At 32.1% G+C, this 16,219-nt stretch overlaps 1 protein-coding gene across 2 annotated transcripts; it reads left to right on the forward strand.

Moving 5' to 3' along the window:
- Window positions 1-1,689: 1,689 nt before the first annotated feature.
- Window positions 1,690-10,798, forward strand: LOC112025367 (vesicle-associated membrane protein 727). Of its 2 annotated transcripts, none has more exons than XM_024058031.2 (6): window positions 1,690-1,800; window positions 2,378-2,638; window positions 2,725-2,923; window positions 3,012-3,132; window positions 10,240-10,302; window positions 10,392-10,798. In XM_024058031.2, exons 2-6 carry the CDS (start codon window positions 2,449-2,451, stop codon window positions 10,533-10,535), a joined length of 717 nt encoding a protein of 238 aa, XP_023913799.1. In that variant the 5' UTR covers window positions 1,690-1,800; window positions 2,378-2,448; the 3' UTR covers window positions 10,536-10,798. The 2 variants fall into 2 exon arrangements, with proteins under 2 accessions (XP_023913799.1, XP_023913800.1); XM_024058032.2 differs by lacking the exon at window positions 1,690-1,800 and adding an exon at window positions 1,817-1,835.
- The last annotated feature ends 5,421 nt before the right edge of the window (window positions 10,799-16,219 follow it).

The following is a 16,219-nucleotide window of genomic DNA, read 5'->3' on the forward strand; positions in this document are numbered from 1 at the left end:
ATATCATCACTTCATTCCAATGCCAATTTTTTTTTTTTAATTAAGATTTAAAAAAAAAAAAACCTTAAAATTAATGTTTGTTGTTGCAAAATCAAACACCTACGTCATACCAAGTCATGACAATTGAGCTCCACTTAAAAGCCCGTCCCAAATCATATCTATGCCTACGCAATATCAAGTCATGCAAGCCCTAGCCAAGTTCATTCCATTGTTGAACCTTACCTATCGAAAATTCTACCTCAAACTCAAACTCCAATATGAAGCAAGATCAAATGGTCACTTTTCCCTATTTTAACATCTCATTCTAAAATCAACATTTTGAGTTTTCAAGAGTGATAGAAATAAAAAGGATTTAGGAAAAATGGGAGAGGGGGGGGGGGGGGGGAGATAAGGAAAAATAATAATAAGAAGAAAATGAATATTTTAAATATTTTTTAAGTAAATTTTATTTAAAAAATAATATTTTAGAAGATTAATTGACAAAAATATGATGTAGTGATCACCTCAAAGTTTAAAAATTTTAATTAATAATAGAAGGAAAGGGGGTTGTACTTGAGGGTTTTTTTTGCAATTTACTCTTGAAATTAGCCTCAATGTTAAGAAAAGAATTGTTATTTGTTTTAATGTAATCCTGTGGTGTTATTGTTTATCTTATCATCCATTAGACTTAAAAAGAATTGTAAATTTTTTAAATGGATTTTGTATCTATAATTTCTTAAATTTTTCAATATTTAGTCACTAAAATGGTTGTTTTAACTAAATTATTTTTTGCCTAGTGTGTATCATTAACGAATTTGTTCCATCTCATTAAAAAAAAAAAAAAAAAAAACTTGTTCCCGCTTCTCTACTGGTAATTTCATTAAAGAATTTCGGCTTTAAATTCTACCATAATAATATTGTAATCAAAACCTTCATTCAACAAGATATTGAGTGGTTGTCTTGATCGATTGTCTCATTGTTCACTTGTTTGATTGTTTTTTATTTTGTTTTTTTATTTTTTATTTTTTATTTTTTATGGGACCTTTTTGTTTTTTAGAGAGTTTTAACCTATGGCGTCTACTGCTGATGATAACTTTTTATTATCAAACCAAGACACTAATCAGTTTTTGCATAGAGACATAATAATATCTTAATCATAGTCTTCATCTTTTTTTCTCTCTCTCTTTTTTTTTTTTTTTTGGGTGTGTTTTTGGTCTTGAAAACCTTTATTTTTTTAATTTTTAGCTAACAATCCAAACAAATATTTTGCATTAAGTTATCGGAAAGCTGTTGTTTTCCCTAAGTTTACCAAATGGTCCAAATGTGTTGCTGACTTTGAAAACAAAATAAAACTATTTTTTTTACATTTGTTCTTGAAAACAAAAGTTTCTGTAAATACAAAATAAAGATAATTACCAAACATAACCTTACCCTTTACCAATTAATCTCTCTCCACAAAACAAACAGCTAAAAATTAGTATTTTAATAGAAAAATAAGAGGGCGATCAAAGTTTCAATAGTTTAGGCAGTAAAATTTAATCGAGTTAATAGTTAAAGGTAAAAAAACTATAATTACCCCTAAAATGATGACCAAAGTAGTATGAGATTGGAAACCAAGAGAACCACACTGTTAATAAAAGAGTTGTGTTTAAGGCAAAATGTGGTTTAAGGCTTTAACCTTAAACACCTAGACCACGTTGTCGCTTGTTGGTTGTTGCCTTCTTCAGTAACTACCGTACCCCATCAACAATACGATACGGACCTTCACAAGTCTTACACCCTAAGCAACTTTTTTTTCAACTTTCCATCCAATTGCTTCAGGTTCTTTCTTTCTCTCTCTTTCTCTGTTCCTAATTGTATTTCTCTCTCTCTCTCTCTGATCTTCGAATAAATTCATTCTTTTCTCAATATCCGTATTTTTTTTATTAGTTAGATTAACAGTTTAAAGCTTCTCCTTTCTGTTGATGGATTATTTTATTCTGGGCATGTTTAAAGAATTGATTTTTGGGTCTTGTTTCCAGTCTCTATTATAATATGTTTGGATGCTGAGAAAATTAAGGATAAACTGGTTCAAGAACATTAAAAACCCATCTCACCTAAGTCAAATGGTTGTATTTGGATTATTTTGCTGGACTTTTTTGGAGACAAAATTGTTACTTTTTTTTTTTGTTTGCCTTTATGACATTTCCTTTCCTAGGAACCCTTAGGTTTGGTAATGAATTGCTTTGTTTCCACTACTTGGGTGTGTGATCATTTTTGGCATGAATTATTTGGTAATTCATAATCAGAAGCTAAATTAAATACTGGGTTTTGATGGATCTTCATGTTGATTGTTTGGTTGAATTGGATTTGGATGGTTGTTTGGTTGGTTTAATTCATGGATTTATGATCTGGTTAGGTTATTGTGTCAATAAGGGACTAGTGAAATCTCTTTGTGGGTCTCGACAAGTTTGAAGCTATTATTCTGAAATGAGTCAGAGAGGCTTAATATATAGCTTTGTTGCAAAAGGAACCGTTGTGTTAGCGGAGTACACGCCATACTCGGGGAATTTTAGTACCATTGCTGTTCAGTGCTTACAGAAGCTGCCTTCAAATAGCAGCAAGTACACGTACTCTTGTGATGGGCATACGTTTAACTTCCTCCTTGAGAATGGATTCGGTATTGGTCTTTTGGTAGTTGTCAAATTATAGTTTTAGTTTCTGACTGCTATGTGTGTGGTTGAATGTGTTTCTTTTGGCGTGCAGTTTTCCTTGTTGTTGCGGATGAATCAGCTGGGAGAAGTGTGCCATTTGTGTTTCTGGATCGGGTGAAGGATGATTTCAAGCAGCGTTATGGTGCAAGTATAAAAAATGATGGTCCACACCCACTTGCGGATGACGATGATGAAGATGATCTGTTTGAAGACCGATTTGGCATTGCATACAATCTTGACAGAGAATTTGGGTGTGTATAAACTTGTTGAGGTTTGAATTTGAATTGCTCTTGATCACATTATTGTATTAGTCTCTAATGCTATGCTTTTGTTTACCAGGCCAAAGCTTAAGGAGCACATGGATTACTGTGTGAATCACCCTGAAGAAATGAGTAAGCTATCCAAATTGAAGGCTCAGATTTCTGAGGTCAAGGGGATTATGATGGACAATATCGAGAAGGTACGCATTTACTTGCATGTTGAGTGATACAAAAAATGAAAGCAATTAATGTGTAGTGTTAGAAGAGATATATAAGTTCCTTCTAGTCTACATGAGCAAAATGAAGATAACCTATACATCTTTGTCAATGCATTATGTTCATTGTTATAATAAACCTTTAACACTGATCCTGGTTCTTTGTTAAATGAACTGTTGTATTTGTTTGGAGTTATTTAGGGGAGTGGTTCTAGTAATAAGTAAATTTGTCATACTGTTAACTAAAATTTTAGTGAAAAAAATTGTGAAAGCTTGTTTGCTACTTTTTCCTCAAGAGAGTCCTTTAGATTTCGAAAATGGTCATCGTTGTCATGAAGCAACAACTATTTTCGGAGAGATACTTGAACATTCAATGTGCCTCTATGTATAACATTTTTTGAATTATTAAAACAATTATGCTAGTTAAGATAGAACACTTGGTGTTGGTTTGCAGAACTTAAATGCTCGTATTTATGAATTAGGTTTTGATGCTCCTACAGTGTATGTTGGCAGGTTTTAGTTTTGTGTGAGGTGATATAATTGGGTTGAAAAAATTCCATTAAAGAATTTTTTTTTTTTTTTTTTTTTTATGGGTAAGAAATAGTATATTAAAAAACTGCTAGATGCACAGGTTTTAGTTTTGTGTGAGGTGATATAATTGGGTTGAAAAAATTCCATTAAAGAATTTTTTTTTTTTTTTTTTTTTTATGGGTAAGAAATAGTATATTAAAAAACTGCTAGATGCAAATGGGATCCCCACAATCAACCTACCCTATTGCTATACCTAATTATATTGCTTTATCATATCCCCCATGCTTGTAGATATCAAGATATAGTATAACTATCTGATTTATAAATTTTTTTTAGATTTTATTTTAAATGAGTTTATGGATTGGATAGTGATTGACATTCAATTCATACAAAATTTGGTACGTAAGTTAAGAACACATTAAAACATGTAATCCAATTGTACTTATATAAAAAAAAAATAAATAAATAAATAAAAAAGTGTAATCCAACGGTGGAATTGTCAAAAATCTAATTTAATTGATACTTATCAACTGGTGTAATATTAACAAAGAGTTATCCTAGGTGTAATTAAAAATTAAGGTCCTAAGCAGCTAAGCCATATATATTTGTTTCTTTTGGAACTGTGTGATGAGCTATGATAAACTAAATACATAAGTATGACAAAAGGGAAATAAAGTTTTAACACCCAAGGCCTTGATTGGTCAGACTAAGATTCGAGACTTACAGCATTAGTAAAATCACTTATCTAGGTAAGGGCCTGCATATAGGTCACACCATGAATGTGTGTGTGTGTGTTAAGAGTGATATATGTGGTTATATTTCAATCATGTTTACATCACTCAGTAACTTATCATTGATGAATATTATTTTTTTTTGGATAAATAACGGAATCATTTGAAGAGTATTTTGAAGATCCATTTTAGATCATTGGATATGCGTGTGTAAGAATCAAGAGGTTAAATGACATGTGGCTGTGAGTTACGTTTACAATCTTAATATCTTTTCATGGGATGAGTATTCCACTATTTTGACAAATCCACTTTAGATTAAGTTGTGTGTGGGCGCTTGTGTGATGGTGTGATCTTAAGATTGATAAGAATAATATGATTTTTGAATGTGAATATGCAAGAATCATTAGATTGAGTGATATATGTTGTTAAATATTGGTTGTGTTACACCACTTATTAACTTTTCATTGGATGAGTACAAAGAAAAATCCATTTTAGATCATTGGGTGTGTGTGTGTGATATATATAATAAGATTTATAAGAATAATATGGTTTTCAAATGTAAATATGCAAGAATCAATATATTGAGTAATATATCTAGTGTAACCTTTTCAAATGTTATTGATGCAATCATGGAAGATTAATTTGTTACTACTTCACAAATTCATCTATTTAAAACTTATTTTATGAGGCCCACATGTGAAGTTCAATTGAAGTAAAAGTCGTGCAGTTTTAAAGGTCTAGTTATATTCATCCCAGGGTTAAAATAACTTATCAAAACAAATTATCCTAGGGTTAAAATAGTTTTCAATTTGGAGTTTTATTTAACAATTTTTAGTCAATTTTGTCTCAGGTGTAAAACTAGAATTATTGCAACTTCATCCTTTTGTAGTTTAGTTGAGTCTATATTGTGTGTTTTGAGTATTGAGACATGTTACCCCCCTCTCTCTCTTTGATATTCTATCACTGTTCATGGTACTTTATAGGTACTGTTCATGTGTGTTGTTCACACACACTGTTAACAGATTTTGCACAAACTGGATTTCTTCTTCTTACCTTTTTTTTCTCAAACATTGTGTTAGAATTATGTGGTTAAATGATTAAATTTACTATATTCTAATAGCTTAAGCTTTTGTGTCAATCGGTAATTTAATATGGTATCAAAGTAGGAAGTCTTGAGTTTGATCCATGTCTCCTCCACTTTACCTCCTATTTAAATTCTCACGTGTTGGGCTTTACCTATTAAAAAGGTAGTTGCAGCCCACATGTGAGGGGGAGTGTTAGAATTGTGTGGTTAAATGATTAAATTTACCATATCCCAATAGCTTAAGCTTTTGGGACAATTGGTAATTTAACACACTGAATCAAATATTTTCTCTTCACTACAAGACCCTACACCACCAAAAATCACATGTAGACAGATTCCCCAATTTGTCTTATCCTAGTTGCACTTATTAATAAATTTTCATTATTATAGTATTTTAACAATTTATTTTAGCTTATATCGTCTCCCTGTACTTTTCATACTTACAATATATCATGATGATAGAGATTAAGAACTATCTTGTGTATGCATTGTTCAAATTTAAGTATTCTTATTCTAAAAATTATATTTAAAAAAATGAGTTATATATTAGAGTACTTATATCTGACTGACAAAAAATTTAGCATGTATATTCAGCACAATGAGAATCATCAACTATTAAAAATGCAAAATGTGGGTGTACTTTCGTTTATTATGTGTCTGAAATATCAAATATCTTGTTGGTTAAACATGTAAAATTCTTTGATTTATAAGGGCAGTAGCTAAAAACCATAATGAAATCTTATTTGTAGGTTTACTTATCAAAAAAAAATCTTATTTGTAGGATCATGCTATTTTCATTGAGCGTCTAGATTCACCAACATCCAAAACCTCTCAGAGATACATAAATTAAAAAACCTAAAACAGACTTCACCAGTAAAAGAAAACTAAATCGAATGAAGGGGGAAAAAAGAAGAAATAGTGACTTTAAAAACTCAACTTCTTTCAAATTTCAAAATATTTGCATACAATTAAGCCTACCAATACTAAACCCAATCTCAATCTCCAGAGAATGTGTTGCATAAACCATAGATGATTAAAGTTGATACTAATTCATAACTAATTCCAAAAGAGACATGCAAAGGATCATTTATCAATGGTAAATATAGAACTAATTCCAATAATTCACAATAATTGATTAGAAAGTGAACGCAAGTTAGTGAATAATAGTGAGTTAAGGTAATTAAAAAACGATGACTTACATTTTGCCAATTTTGAAATGGTTGGTAGTTCAATGGCAAAAATACATTATTGGTCCCTCAAGTTTACATACTAAGTGCTATTAGTCCCTCAAGTTTGAATTGAGCACTATTAGTCCCTTAGGTTTAAAAAATGAGCTCAATTGGTCATTTTGTTAAAAACAGTTAGTTTTAGTGCCTACCTGGCTAACGGAGTTATGATGTGGCAAATTTTAAGTGACGTGGCATCTAATTTATTATTAAAAAATTAATATCCAATATCTGACTCATTAAAAAACCATTAATTTATTAGAACCAGCCTAATTCGGGTGACCCGTTTAGAAACGAATATTCCCAATTTCAAATAACATTACCCAGATGAGATATCCTTAACAACGCCGTCATCCACCACTCAACTGCCTCCTTCTTCCTCGAGACATATTTCTCTAACACGCAAAGCCATTGGTGTCACATATCTTTTCACGTTGAAAAACATATGTTATTTTCTTGAGCTTTATGAGTTAGCTACTAGCCTAGTAGACTACTAGTGCCAACTTCATTCACGGACTACATAAAACTCTTTGGTGTAATTACTTGCTTTTCTATACTGTTCTTTTTATTATTCTCTCATAACCACCACAAAAACATCAGATATTATAATCAATTAATCATGCTTAGTTTCGATTTTAAAAGTAAAAGTAATATGTGGCTGAGTTGTTCGTCACACTAGTGACTGTGTGTATCAGAGAGATGGGTCAAGATGGAGGAGGACGGCGGTGAGAGCGGTGGACAACGGTGTTGTTAGGGATCTCCTTCTCTAGTTTCAGATCTGGCAGTATCATTTGAAATTGGGAATACCCATTTCTAAACGGGTCACCCGATTAGATTGGGTTCTTCTACTGGGTTAATAGTTTTTGTATGTCATATTTGAATCTTGATTTTTTAATATTAAATTTGATGACACGTAACTTAAAATTTGACACGTCATAGCTCTGTTAGCCATGTAGGCAATAAGACTAACAGATAGACCAATTGTGCTTATTTCTTGAACTTGAGGGACCAATAAAGCTTAATTTAAACTTAAGGGACTAATTGTGCTTTGTAGGTAAACTTTAGGAACCAATAGTGTAGTTTTGCCAAAATTCAATATACTAATTTATGTACTATAGATATGTGAAAACTAATAATGAAAAACATAATGTAGTTGACCTCATCTCTAGGAGAACAAACTGTGAGCATGGCTTGAAGAATACTTTGCCTGCTCCATTGCTAACCAAAATCTCATGGGCTGTAAGAGGTTCATCTGCAACAAAATGAACCTATGCCAATTCTCAGATTCCAAATCTCAGGACTTTACCTATTAGTCAAAGGACCTTCCAAGAGCATATTTGTTTGTTTGAGGTTTCCATGTGGCAGGGTGTGGCATGGTTGGTTATGGCCAACATTTTGGAAAGCTTAATTTGTTTCACTGACATTGGGAGGGAGATTAATAGTCCAAAGTTTCCATATGAAAAACGTGTCATGAATTTAATGTTGGGAAGAAACAGAAGTGTTTTAGTTGTAGGAATATAGATTTATGCAATTCAAATAAGTATTATTATATTAGAATTATTTTAGTTATAGGACTATAAATCTGTGCAAGTGTTATTTTATTAGAATTGTTTTAGTTATAGGATTATATATTTGTGTAAAACGTGAAATATTCTAGGGTTTTGAAAATTGAACACTCTCAGCTTCACTTTATATATTATATGAGATTAGCTGTGTAATCCAACTATCAAATTAATAAACTTTTTGTTAAATTTAAAATATATTAATGGTGTAACATGAATAAAGAGTTATGCCAACAAGCTTTAGCTCTAATGACTCCTCCACTTCTTGTAATAGCAAAGTGGAGGATTTTAAGCCTTGGCCTCAAGACCCACAGGGACTGTGTGTAACTTACTAATAATAATAATAATAATGCCTAGTGTAATTGTTGTTAATGCTACATTGCTCAATAACTTTCATTGAATGTGTATTTTGACAAACCTGTTGTTGGATTGCATTGTCTTGCTATGCCTATGTTTCTACAATATGAAGATTAGTGGAGTCTAAAAATTATCTCATCTATAAAGCGTTTCAAATTTTAGAGGTTGGGCCTTGGTGTGATGGCAAGTGCCTTTCACCAAAAGCGACAGGTTGCAGGCTCAAGTTCGGGAATCAGCCTCTCCAAACAAAATTTGGGGTAAGGTTGCCTACCATGACTTTTCCTAGAACGCACAAAAGTGGAAGCTTTGTGCACTAGGTACGACCTTTTTTGTATCTTGAAAAAAAAAATATATATATAGATGGTGTATGACATTTGATTGACCAGAATTTGTACATATCACATGCATGCATATATATAATGCTTTGAAGGTGCTGAGGATATTGTTAAAGTGAATGTGTGTTCTCGATGTATTTTGCAGTTAACACATTCCAAATTAGGACACTTTCTAAGGAATTTGCTTTATAAGATGGCAATGTCTGTAAAATGAGAGTCTTGTAGCCTTCTGCCAGAATGCATGGGCTACAAACCTGACGAAAGCTTGCTAGTGTTTGCTAAATTCCCAATTTTTACGCACTACCAATCTGCAGTTGGATAGTACAACCTTGAAAAGGGCTAAATGATATTTAGACTTCCTTACTGTCATTTTTGTGATATGTGAAATTCTATAGTTCATTTCTTTTATGCATAAGTTTGGGAGTTATTGACAGAAATAGATAGTTAGACAGAGAGCCTGCCTGAAATAATGGTGGTCCAATGGTGATAGTAACCTACATTATATTGGTTTGGTTGATACTTGTATGATCTTGTGTAGCATCTTCTTTTGTTGGTAGCTTTTAGTTTTTGAGATTGGTTGGATGATTGGGTTTGTTTTTTATTTACCTTAATATTTTATGCACTGTTTGGTTGTGAAGAAGAGAATCATTTTTTTTTTCTCTTTTTTTCAGAAACGGAAATTTTTCCCCATTTGCAAAACAAATTTTGGGATGTTAGAACTGTTTCTTTTCCTTTAACAATATGGCCCATTATTTTTCTGGAGAACACATTTAAACTGTTGTAAGCAAATAAAGATAGTTGTTCAGGCATATTTTTCTGATTGTAACCACCCAACTGCAACTTCAACTCCAGAACCTTATGGTGGCAGTCAAGCTGACTTCATAGATTGATGTCTGGTTCTTTGCTATGTCTGAAATGATTACTCGCAAGACTTGACTAGAAGAGTAGCTACTGAACTTCTGGATTGGGTTAAACCTAAAATTTTTGCACATTTGATTCATGTGAGTTGGTGGAGATATGTGGTTTCCACACTTCTTCCAGTTTCGTAATGTAGGGAAAACAGACTAACCCAATAATAAGGGAAAACACACACATTTGAAGGAAACAAAGTGACGGGCCAACATCCATAAGATTAAACTCAAGATGCTAGTTCCTAAACAAATTGAACCTTAACAAGAAAATTTGGACCCAGAAACTTGTTTCTTTTTTTTTGTTAAACAGGAAACTGATCTAAGATATGACACGTTTCCTCTTGGTGTAATGCAGGTTCTGGATCGTGGGGAGAGGATTGAACTTTTAGTGGATAAAACGGAGAATTTACAGTTCCAGGTACAAGAAATCTGTCATTCAGTTTTTACACATCTAACAATGCTGTTGATGAATTTCTGACTAGTTTTCTGGGATTTGTTTCTGACCAGGCTGACAGCTTTCAGAGGCAAGGCAGGCAACTTCGACGAAAGATGTGGCTGCAGAATCTCCGATTGAAGTTGATGATTCTAGGAATAATCCTTGTGGTGGTTTTGTTAATAGTGCTTGTTATCTGTGGAGGCTTTAAATGTTGATGGGGAAAAGCAAAACGGAGTCCTTAGTAGCAACTTGTCTGTTTTTAATTGTTGTACAAATTGTTGTTTTCCTGTATATGGAGACTGTTGCCAAACCTTTACCTTAGTACTTGTTATATCCTGTAACTAGACCTCTCTAGTCTCTACTACATACCCGAAGGTTTTGTTAACCAGTTCATAATCCAGAGATACGGTTTATTGACCCCTTGTTATTTGTTGTGCACTTGTGCTTAAGATGTTATATAGTTTTTTTAACTTATATATTTTATGTGTGTTCTATATTTCTTTCATATCTTGCGTGTCAATGTGTTCTTTGTAATCAATGCCAAGAAACAGCTGAGCACATCTTCAATATCATTTGTTCTCTCTGAGACTGACACTTTTAACACTTTTCATCTTGGGTTCTAGACTCCCAAGTGACATTGTGAAATGTGTTATATTCCCTCCTCGGAAATTGCAGGTTGCCAAAGATGAGCTCACTTTGTTAGCCTCAATTTCCTTTGACATCATTTGGAGAATAAGGAACCAAACTATCCTAGCTGGTCACAAACCTGATCCTAGAAAAGATGCTGTGAAGTTGTAAACAGAGCCTATTCAGAACATCTCTCTGCTTGATCCTCCCACCTATTTGATCTGGCATTGAATTGGTCTCCTCCTCCAAATGATTGGATTAGAATCAATTTTGATGCCAGGCCACATTCCACTTTCACTGCTGCTAAGGGAAGAAATGTTACTGCTGAGATCCCATTTGCCCCTTCTAATTTTCTCCCACCATTTTATCTGACACTTGGAGAAGCACACAAGCTATCAAACTGGTTGTTTTTCACTAGCTACAATTTTTCACCGTAGCATTTCAAGATCTTCATTCTCCTCCCCTTGGTTCCTTGCCTCGTTCCTCTCTGAGTTTAAGTCTGCTCTAGGCTCTTTTTCTTGTTGGAACTTCTCTTTTCTTTTTTGTTTTTAAGGATAGGCTGAGACCATCCTTTGTTTCCTCCCATAATATATCATTACTATTCAGCAAAAAATTAAGGGGGGGAAAAAGTACGTCTTCCACAACATATGTGAGCACTAATCTTACCTGTCTCACATTTCTTAAGGTCTTTGACCACTTAGAATCCTAACATTTTCAATTTCCATATGCCCATTAAAGAACTATCTAAGGTGATCAATCATATTCCATTATTTAGTGCAACATAAAAAAGAAAGAGCAAAATGCAATTCCTTTAACACTCATTGAAGGACTAAAATTTTTTTTATTTGATTTTGGATTAGGATTTGTGTGATTATTTAAAACTTCTCTCTTTATTTTGGGGTCCTCAATGGAGTATCACTTTCTAAGGGAAGCTTAAAATTATTATACGTAAATTGCTCCCTTCATTTGAAAAGTGGAAATTGATATGTTTGGATGCCATATTTGTAGAATGCACTTTCTTCATCATTTTTATTGGTTGTGTTATTGATAATCTTATTAATTTTAAAAAAAATGATACAAGTTAATAAATTATGAAAGATATTAAAATTATGTCTATTGAGAGGGTATTTTGTATTTGTGGGGCTAAACACAAATAATGAATTCTACCCATGGATCTAAAGATTCTAAACCCCCCACAAAAGAGGAAGGATGTAATTGGCTTATGACTAATGACTATTGGCTTTGAGACATTTTAAAATAGATTAAAGAACCAATGAAATTGTATGTAGGAGTAAATAATTTCAGAGTTCAAACTTACCATTATTGTTTTGTGATAAGATGCACATTATATCCCATTTTCTCTTCCTTGACCCTGATAATTTATTTTTGCTCTTTTGGAACATTTGGTTAACTCACGATCGATATAAACTGATTTTCCAACTATTAAGGTGCCATTTATTTATAATCGTTCCCGATATTATCCATTCTACTCGTTACTTTTATTATTGTGCGTACATAACTTAACAAGAGTTCCACATGCCAAACAATCAAGCTAGATTTTATGGACTCCTCCTCTTCTTGAAGTGTTGAATTAAATACAAATGGCAATTCCAAAAGAATTCCTGGTACTTCAGGAATTGGTGGTATCCTTGGAGATCATTTAAGCCATTGGATTGTTGGTTTCTTGTTCAACATAGAGTATTCAACAAGCATTATTGTAGAATTAAGGGTGCATTTGTTTGGAGGTGAAATAAGGTGGATGGAAAACTTAGAAGAGAAAATGAGAAATAAAACTTTTTTGGAGTGTGTTTGATTAAGTAGGAAGAATGGAAAATAAATTGTGAGGTTCAGGTGTTTTCTCTCAAGGTCTACCAAAATAATTTCTCTCTAAAATGAAGAGAAAATTGAGTGAAGATAAATTTTTTCTTGATTGTCTTCAAGTTGCCTTTTTTTTTGTTCTCCCCTAGTCTGTAACACGTTGCCTTGTTGCCTTTTTTATTTGTTTTGTTTTTTCTTTTTCTAGGCAACGTAGCCTATTATCTTTTCTTCCTTTTTTTTTTCCTCCCAGTGGTGACTCCAGGAATTTTGTCCATGGTGTTCCTATTCTACTTTGAAAAAATTTTGGGTCATTTTAGTCTATTTCAGGTGTTTCGAAAAATACCGGCCGAAATTCAAGATTTGGCCGTCATGAAGTTTGTGCTTAAAAAAAAAAAATGTTTTTAAAACTAAAACAAATTTGCATTCTGTACACCGAAAAACCTCAAAAGGAAAAAAAAAATTGAAAAGAAATGAAATGAACAAAGTTACCTATGCAATAAACTATAAGTTTATTTGAAATATTAATAAAATTATTAATTATTGTTATTTAGTTGTTTCATTAATTTGTTTGTCTTTTATAAATTATAATTTGTTATATTGTTGTTTCATTAATTATAAAATTATTAATTATTGTTTAGTCTAACATAATTTAATTTGTTTATCTTTTATAATGTATTGGTTAATTAAATTATTAATTATTGTTTATTAGTTGCTTCATTATTTTTCTTTACTAACTATTAGCACATACCCCATGGGCCCATGTGCATTATCCATTGATTGCCTCTCATGCCTTTACTTCCCACCCGGTCCCATGCCCCATTCACCCCTCCCCCCACTCAACAGACAAGCCCCAATCACAAGAGCCAATCAGAAATTCACAACCACCAATAACAATAGACAATACACCAAAAGACTAAAAAGAGAATTACCCAATCACAAATATTAATAAAGTTACAATAAAGCTAAGCAATTACAGTTCAATAAAGCTAAGCAAGCCCGTATCAAAAAAATAAAATAAAATAAAGCTAAGCAATTTCACCAAAAAAAAAAAAAAAAGAGAATCAGCCAATCAGATTAAATGAAAAAGTTTGGATACAACTGAAAACTGAAAATTGAAAAATACTGTAGCAAAATAATTTTTAAATGCGTGAATAGTACTGTGAGACCCATTTTTAATGAAAAATTTGTTGAAAAGTAAAATTTGTGGGTCCCTAAACAGTAAAATTTGTGTTGAAAAGGTGAAAAAGTCAACATTTTCGGCTACTATTCATGCATAGTGCATGAATAATCGCCGTTTTGTCTCATTTTCACGTGCCCCAAAAAAAAAAAAAAAAACCAGACGCACGTCTGGCTTTTCAGCCAAATCCAAACATACACTAGTCTTTAGTCTTAAAGAGAGAAAGAGACTCTCATTTCACTTTCATACTTTCAGTCTTTAGATAAAAGAGTGAAAGAGATAGAGAGAAGTAAGAGAGTAGAGAGAAAACCCATTAGAGAAAAAGAGAGAGTCAGAGAGAAGAAAAGTGAAGTAAAGACGAAATACCTTAAGGTTGAGGGAGCAGGGAGGATGAGGCTAAGGGCAACACCGTCGGGATGGGCAGCACGTCGAGGCAACTAGGGAGGAAGGAATCTCGAATTTGATCTCCGATTCGACTGGCGAGGCCGAGGCGATGACCAATCTCCGATCCGATTGGTGATGACCAATGGCGATGAGCTCTTTTTCTCCATTTCTGAATTCAATTTTTGCTACCATCCGTGGGTTAGGTTTGCTACCATCTGTCTTTAGGTTGGGTTTTGTTTTGTTTTGTTTTGGTTTTTTTTTTTTTTTTTTTTTTTTTTTTTGAGAATCCATGCCCTGTGAGTATGCTACCATCTGTTGGGCTTGCCATATGTTGTTTTTTTTCTTTAGATTGGGTTTGCTGTCTCATCTATTGTTTAGGATTGATGTTGGGCTTTGGGCAATGGGCTTGCTCTATTAAACTTTTTTTTTTCTTTTTTTTCAGATTTTAGTTAAAAAAAAAATTTTTGGGCTTTTTTTTTTGCTTGAAAGTAGAATAGATAATTTTTTTTTACTTTTTTTTTATTTGAGGGTGTTCTTGATTTTACTTGAGGATGTTCCTTTTTTTTTTTTTTTTTTTTTTTAAGGGTAAACAAAGAAAAAAATTTAAATTATTATATATATAAAAAAATTTATTTTCGAGTAAGGGTGTTCTTGGGAACACCTTGCCCTCACGTGGCGTCACCACTGTTTCCCTCTCTTCTGGGCAATGACGTTGCCTTTCTTTTTCTTTCTTTTTTCCTATTCTTTTTTTTTCTTTTGATTTTTTAGAGTCTGTGCATGATAGTTGTTTTTTTTTTTTTAGACATGATTTTTATTTTTCTAATAAATTTGGGTGATTTCTCTTTTTTTGTGGTTATTTGTCATTTTTTTGTTTTAATTGGGCATCATTCTTTAAGAATGATATATGAGTAAATTTATTCAAACTCATTTTTTTTATTCCTCCACTTTTCCACTCCAAACTAAACAAAAATGAAAAAAATAAATTTTTTTTTATTTTCTCACTTTTCCACTCTTCCAACCAAACAGACCCTAAAGGTGGTAAGAGAGGGTTTAATTTTAGATTTGGAATTTCGAAGAACACTTTCCTATAAATTGATTCCCCACAAGTATACAACATTTTAACTTCTCTACTCTCTTTCCTTTATATATATATATATATATATGGGTTAGGTTCAAGTTACACCTGGTATAACTTTAAGTAATGTTAAATTATCCAATATTTTTTAATTAGATGTGAATTTTAATAAATTCACCGCTGAATTACATTATCTTTGTATATACTCTATACTTACAAAGTTTAAAGGTGATCAAAGATCAATAGCCATATCATCAATCAATAGTTTAAATTCAAGTTTTTTTATTTTAAAATAATGCATAAAAGATGAATTTATGGATCAAATTGTAAATTATATCCGATTAGCATGAAAATTTGTATACATGTTAAAAACATATATAACATATAATTCAACTGTTAGATTTTTAAAATATGAATTCAATATATATATACACACTATAAACGAGACTATTAATTCTATAAAAAATAAAATAAAAATATCAAGGGACGTTTAGCAATTGTCTACATGTAGATTAATCTAGCCAATTATATACTTGATTTCTTCTCTAAGGGCTTGTTTGGTTGGGTAAATTTTAAGAAGGATGAAAAAGAGGAAAAAAGAAGAAGGTAAAGAACATGTTTTTTAGGATGTTTAGTTGGGTGTATTTTAAGAAGGGAAAACTAATGGGCCTGCCAAAATGCTAACTCCTTCGTTTGAAGAAAAAATTGGAGTGATTTGGTGGGAATTGCTTCAGCTCATTAATAATTTTACGTCTTTACTCGTTAACAAAAGAAAGATTTTATGCCATCAAAAAAATAATAATAATAAAAACAAAAAC

This window comes from Quercus suber, unplaced genomic scaffold, assembly GCF_002906115.3.
Source record: "Quercus suber isolate HL8 unplaced genomic scaffold, Cork oak 2.0 scaffold_349, whole genome shotgun sequence".
Taxonomy (NCBI): Eukaryota; Viridiplantae; Streptophyta; class Magnoliopsida; order Fagales; family Fagaceae; genus Quercus; species Quercus suber.

Excerpts from the sequence above, each read along its gene's own strand:
- LOC112025367 (XM_024058031.2), top strand. The coding sequence starts at position 2,449 with ATGAGTCAGAGAGGCTTAATATATAGCTTTGTTGCAAAAGGAACCGTT. Across the intron at positions 3,133-10,239 it reads TGATGGACAATATCGAGAAG|GTTCTGGATCGTGGGGAGAG; the intron begins GTACGCATTTAC and ends GGTGTAATGCAG. Across the intron at positions 10,303-10,391 it reads CGGAGAATTTACAGTTCCAG|GCTGACAGCTTTCAGAGGCA; the intron begins GTACAAGAAATC and ends GTTTCTGACCAG.